Source organism: Bufo bufo, chromosome 1 (assembly GCF_905171765.1).
Source record: "Bufo bufo chromosome 1, aBufBuf1.1, whole genome shotgun sequence".
Lineage (NCBI taxonomy): Eukaryota > Metazoa > Chordata > Amphibia > Anura > Bufonidae > Bufo > Bufo bufo.
The window spans coordinates 121,662,650-121,668,130 of NC_053389.1; the positions used below are offsets into that span (position 1 = coordinate 121,662,650).

Below are 5,481 nucleotides of genomic sequence, written 5' to 3' on the forward strand. Positions count from 1 at the left end.
CCCAGCTCTCCTCAAGTCGTAAGTCAATACAAGGCAGAGGAATGGCCATGTAGCTTAGCAACTTTGGGCTCTAGGAAATTTGGGTGCCAGATCCTCACATCTGAGCAAGTGGTTATCTTCGTTGAATATCCTAAAGATATACAGGGTAGTAATAGCTGCTGATTTCACAAGATTAATAAAGGGTTCCCACTTACTGCACGCACGGCATCGATGATGGGTGCTGGGCCTTCAAGGTTCTTAGCATGGGTCAGCCTGGTCTGCTCACTGACCAAGGTCCACAGTTTGTCCAGGTTGATTGTGGGGCAGAACTGTTGATTCCTCTTCAAGTGGTAATGTCTCATACCGACCTTACCGAAGTAACCAGGGTGGCTGGCAGAAGATAAGGAGCCAGGGTTATTGTCTGGGACGATATTGTACAACAATAAAACAAGTTCAATGGGAAACAAGTGCCTTCCGGAAATAACAGGGTTATGAAGTCCCAGGGCAGTCATAGAAAGACTGAAGCTGATCTGAAGAAATCTCAGAATGTAAGGCAAAGAGTTAAATGTGGTGACTGCTATAAGAGGGCCTTCTTCTCAGGTATAACACTAGACAGACAACTGTCAGCATCACAACAAATGGGGGAGCCCAACTGTTCCCCATCTACCGAAATGGATAAGACATCCACCTATTTGTGTACATCGCTCCCCTTCTAGGCACTAACCCCGTGCGCAACATCTGCATGGACAAACTAATGGCAGCCATTACTTATTTTATTGATTTATATAGTGCCATCGCCCTTTAATCAGTGTTGTACAGAGACTGCCATCACTTCTCGTAATACTTACTACTTATCAAAGTTGATTCTGTGGTGATGCATACCACCGGCATTACCGCGACCTCCAGGATGCTTTCTGTTTTGCCTGGAAAGATCATCACATTGTGAGAATTTGCAGCAAACAAAATCATGACCAAACCACTACTACATAAGCTGCTGTGCCAAGAAACCGTTATACCGGGGATTCATAGGAATGTCATTGACAAACAGGTCTCAAACATCTAGAAATATGTTCTTTGCAGAACACAGCGGTCAGTAAAAACTCCAAGCCATTTTATTCTTTAAAAAAATAATATTTTGGCAGTATACACCATTTGAGAAAAGCGCTGCATGCTGCCAAAACAGTGCACCCAATTGTTTAAATCAGTTGGGAGTTTTTCTACAAACCGCTGTGATGCTGTGGTCTGTTCGTGTGTGGAATATCCGGATTGGTTATCTGGTGATCGCCAGCACAGTGTTCAGGGTGCTGGACGACGACGTGTCACTGAGCCGGTGACTGGCTGGGCCACAATGAGAGCCCGCCAGTGAATAAAGCACAGTGATTGCTCTCCGAGAACTCTAGCACACCCAGGGCACAGACCAGCCAGGATGAGACTCTAGTCTCGGGGATCAGAAGTAACATTACTCCTCTTCGGTATGCGTCTTAGGCAGAGGAGGTGGCTGCGGATGAATGTGTCAAACTTGCATCCAATGTATTCACTACAGGAAACTAATAGCCAAGCACTGGCTTAATTGCAAAGCTCACAGCTGTTGCCCTGCCGTGCCAGTATTGCAGACTGCACACATGGGTACCAGCCGTGTGCGCACCGTACGAGACTTGAATGGGTCTGCAATCCCGATTATACAGTGCGGTGTGGAAAGGAGGCAAGATCGGAAGCCCACAGAGGCACTACGAAGTGCTTCCATGGGGTTTCTGTCCGTGGATCTGCACCGCAAAAAAGTAGCACATGGACTACTTTTCTGTGGTGCTAACCGCCAGGTGCGGATCGCGGGCCCCATTTCAGTGAATAGGTCCACCTCTGCAGGCGGTGGGCACACATTCAGTGCCCGTGCATTGCAGTCCGCAGCACGGTCCCGTCCAGAATGTGTTCATGCTCAAGAGCCCTTAGATTGGATGGGGAGTATATCAGAAGCGCAGAGCTCTAAGTTTAATAAGATTTGGGGCTTGTAGAGAGACATTCTCAGGGGCTTCATATACCAGCATTAAAAGGTTGGGTAGGAGGCGTAGGGGAAGGACATGCCCCTTATTTATTCACTTTGGTTTGCTCTAGGTAAATGGGCCCCATCAGCATCCTCTATCAGATGATTTTGAGCCGGAACGTGCACACCTTTATGATATATCAGGTACCCAAATGCTGTACATTACCTGAAGAGGGGATGTGTTTTTCAGTTTTGTAAACTGAGGACCCGTCACCACAAAATGCAGTGCAAATTGACAGCATAACGTTATACAGGTGAAACTCGAAAAATTAGAATACTGTGCAAGAGTCCATTGCTTTCAATAATGCAACTTAAAATTAGAATTTTGTGAAAAGGTTCAATATTCTAGGCTCAAAGTGTCACTCTAGTCATCTAATTAATCCATACCCCCTGAGCAAAGGGGACTGAGATTGTGACTTTGGGGTTTCATAAGCTGTAAGCCATAATCATCCAAATTATAACAAATAAAGGCTTGAAATATCTCGCTTTGCATGTAATGAGTCCATCTCATATGTTAGTTTCACCTTTTAAGTTGCATTACTGAAATAAATGAACTTTGCACGATATTCTAATTTTTAGAGTTTCACCTGTATATCAAGGGAAGCTGAGCAGATATATAATGGTGGGAAAAGATTCTGCAAAACCTGCATGAACAGCTATTGGTACAGGAGGGAGGGGTGATCAGTGATTGATGGCATTGTGTATAAGTGCCCATAAGAGATAGCTGTCCGTCACTGGTAAATCTTCCTCCCTGTACCGATAGCTGTTCACAGGGCTGCAGATAGAAATGAGAAATGTAAAAATTACAAGTTTTACTGAATGTTTTCCCACAAAAATATATATCAATCTGCTCAGCTTCTCCTGCTCTATAACATGGTGCTGTCAGCTTGCATTTTGTTGCGACGGGTCCTCTATGGCCTCTTTCACACGAGCGTGACGGATTAGGTCAGGATGCGTTCAGTGAAATTTGCACCATTTTGCAAGTAAGTTCAGTCAGCTTTGTCTGCGATTGCGTTCAGTTTTTTCCGTGCGGGTGCAATGCGTTTTTCACGCACGTGATAAAAACCCCCCTGAAGGTTTACAAACATCTCTTAGCAACCATCAGTGAAAAACGCATCGCATCCGCACTTTTTTCCGGATGCAATGCGTTTTTCACGCAGCCCCATTCACTTCTAAGGGGCCAGGGCTGCGTGAAAAACGCAGAATATAGAACATGCTGCATTTTTTTACGCAACGCAGAACTGATACGTGAATAGTACGCTCATGTACACAGACCCATTGAAACGAATGCGTCAGGATTCAGTGCGGGCGCTATGCGTTTATGTCACGCATTGCACCCGCGCGGAAAATTTGCTTGTGTGAAAGGGGCCTTAGAATTGTATCTGACAAACGTAGTACCATTATTACAGAACCTTAAAACTATGGCGGATTTGGATTTTTTTCCCGCAATTTCATCCCATTTGGAATGTAGTTCGTTTCCCACTACACTGTATGCAATAATAAATGGTGCCATTGTCATGCTTGTGGGTCCATAATGTGATCGCACTTAGTACCGCCAGTGACTACCACACGGGAAAGCGGTAAAATCAATACTTACCAATACGGCCGTGGCCATGGCTGACATGTCCACGGAGCTTCCTGGTCTTCCTTAGTTTGGTCGGCTGTTAAAAAAAAAAGAAACGCAATGAGAATTTCATATTAACAAGAAGTTTCAGTATTAAATGTCACTGAGCCGGTGACTGGCTGCGCCACAGCGAGGGCCAACCAGTGAATAAAGCGCAGTGATTGATCTCCGAGGACTCTAGCACACCCAGGGCACGGTACGCCCAGCATGTGACTCTAGTCTCGGGGGTGAATAGCAACACCCATTCCATATACAGCCAGCCCATATAGATGACAATGAAACAGCAAGCAGAGATAGTATCTGCTAGGAGATATTGATAGAGGATACTAATGACCGTTTACAGAAGGATGGCTCCCAATCATCTCAGCCAATCAAGAGCCCCAAGGGATGGTCACATGACCGGCCACATCTAAAGCCGCCAAGGGGTATTTAGTTTGTAATGAGATTTCTCTCTTTAGACAATAAGATGTTAAAAAATTTTCTAATTTACATTCATTTAAAAAAAAATCTTGCAGACTTATATTCTTCTGCATATAGGGGGTCATTGCCTGATATAAGATATATATGCAGAATTAGAAATACCCTACATGGATATTCGAAAATTGTAGGATTTCCTATTATATACAAAAATATAAAAACATAATACCCCTTTAAAGGGCTTCTGTCACTCCACTAAACTCATTTTTGTCTCCTTAAAATCCTTATGCTGCGATTTCTCAACATATAGGCCTATTACTCAGTTTGGTTCAGTGCATAACCAGGAAAGGACCCACATACCCAGGTGTACCCCCATATTTACCCAGGTGTACCCCCATATTATACCCAGGTGTACCCCATATTATACCCATTAACATCTATATTAATATCCATTGCTGTACCTCCATAATACAACTAGTACAAACTCACTCAGCTGTACCCCTATATACACAGCTAGGATGAACCCCCCACTGTACCCAACACACATTAATGGTATCTATACATGCAACCGCTGCTGGGGCCCCACATCCTCAGCTGCACCCCCACATCCTCAGCTGCACCCCACATCCAGCTAGAGGGGCCCCACATCCTCAGCTGTACCCCCACACCCTCAGCTGTACCCCCACACCCTCAGCTGTACCCCCACACCCTCGGCTGCACCCCCACACCCTCGGCTGCACCCCCACACCCTCGGCTGTACCCCCACACCCTCGGCTGTACCCCCACACCCTCGGCTGTACCCCCACACCCTCGGCTGTACCCCCACACCCTCGGCTGTACCCCCACACCCTCGGCTGTACCCCCACACCCTCGGCTGTACCCCCACACCCTCGGCTGTACCCCCACACCCTCGGCTGTACCCCACACCCTCGGCTGTACCCCCACACCCTCGGCTGTACCCCCACACCCTCGGCTGTACCCCACACCCTCGGCTGTACCCCATACATCTATATCCCATTTCACACACAGCCGCACGCGGTCACATCACTCTGCGGCCGCACAGTGCGGTTGAGAACTCGGGCTCTCAGCAATGAACCAGCATGGCTGCCATCCTCGCCCAGGCCTCCAGCTCCGACCACATGCCGCTCTCCACACGTCATCCCACAAGCACAACAGAAGCCGTGCAGGCCCCGAACTCCCCAGGACACCCACAGGTGACACACCAAGTCAACCCGAAAACCAGCGGCCTCTACCTCCTCTTTCTCCCGGTTGTAACCTCCGCACTCCGGCCCAGACACCTACCATGACGGAGGCAGCGAAAGAAAGAGGGAGATCCTGCCAGATCCCGCGAGAAGTTATGGAGGGCGGGGCTCAGGGGGCTAGCTGCGGAGCCAGGAGATCTCGCGAGAGTTGGTAAACGTGT

At 47.4% G+C, this 5,481-nt stretch overlaps 1 protein-coding gene and 2 non-coding genes across 4 annotated transcripts; all 3 read right to left on the reverse strand.

The window, feature by feature from the left end:
- Window positions 1-125: 125 nt before the first annotated feature.
- On the reverse strand, window positions 126-5,391 carry LOC120998371 (60S ribosomal protein L27a-like). Of its 2 annotated transcripts, none has more exons than XM_040429044.1 (4): window positions 5,312-5,366; window positions 3,615-3,678; window positions 828-902; window positions 126-369 (listed from the first exon to the last, which is right to left on the reverse strand). In XM_040429044.1, exons 1-4 carry the CDS (start codon window positions 5,361-5,363, stop codon window positions 165-167), a joined length of 396 nt encoding a protein of 131 aa, XP_040284978.1. In that variant the 5' UTR covers window positions 5,364-5,366; the 3' UTR covers window positions 126-164. The 2 variants fall into 2 exon arrangements, 1 of the variants encoding a protein (XP_040284978.1); XR_005778335.1 differs by having other exon boundaries at window positions 232-369; window positions 5,361-5,391.
- Window positions 1,294-1,424, reverse strand: LOC120987480. Its single transcript, XR_005776078.1, has one exon. It is a non-coding gene; the product is annotated as a small nucleolar RNA SNORA3/SNORA45 family (small nucleolar RNA).
- Window positions 3,737-3,867, reverse strand: LOC120987478. Its single transcript, XR_005776076.1, has one exon. It is a non-coding gene; the product is annotated as a small nucleolar RNA SNORA3/SNORA45 family (small nucleolar RNA).
- Window positions 5,392-5,481: the final 90 nt, after the last annotated feature.

Excerpts from the sequence above, each read along its gene's own strand:
- LOC120998371 (XM_040429044.1), bottom strand. The coding sequence starts at position 5,363 with ATGGTAGGTGTCTGGGCCGGAGTGCGGAGGTTACAACCGGGAGAAAGA. Across the intron at positions 3,679-5,311 it reads ACAACCGGGAGAAAGAGGAG|CCGACCAAACTAAGGAAGAC; the intron begins GTAGAGGCCGCT and ends TTTTTTTAACAG. Across the intron at positions 370-827 it reads AGAATCAACTTTGATAAGTA|CCACCCTGGTTACTTCGGTA; the intron begins GTAAGTATTACG and ends ATCTTCTGCCAG.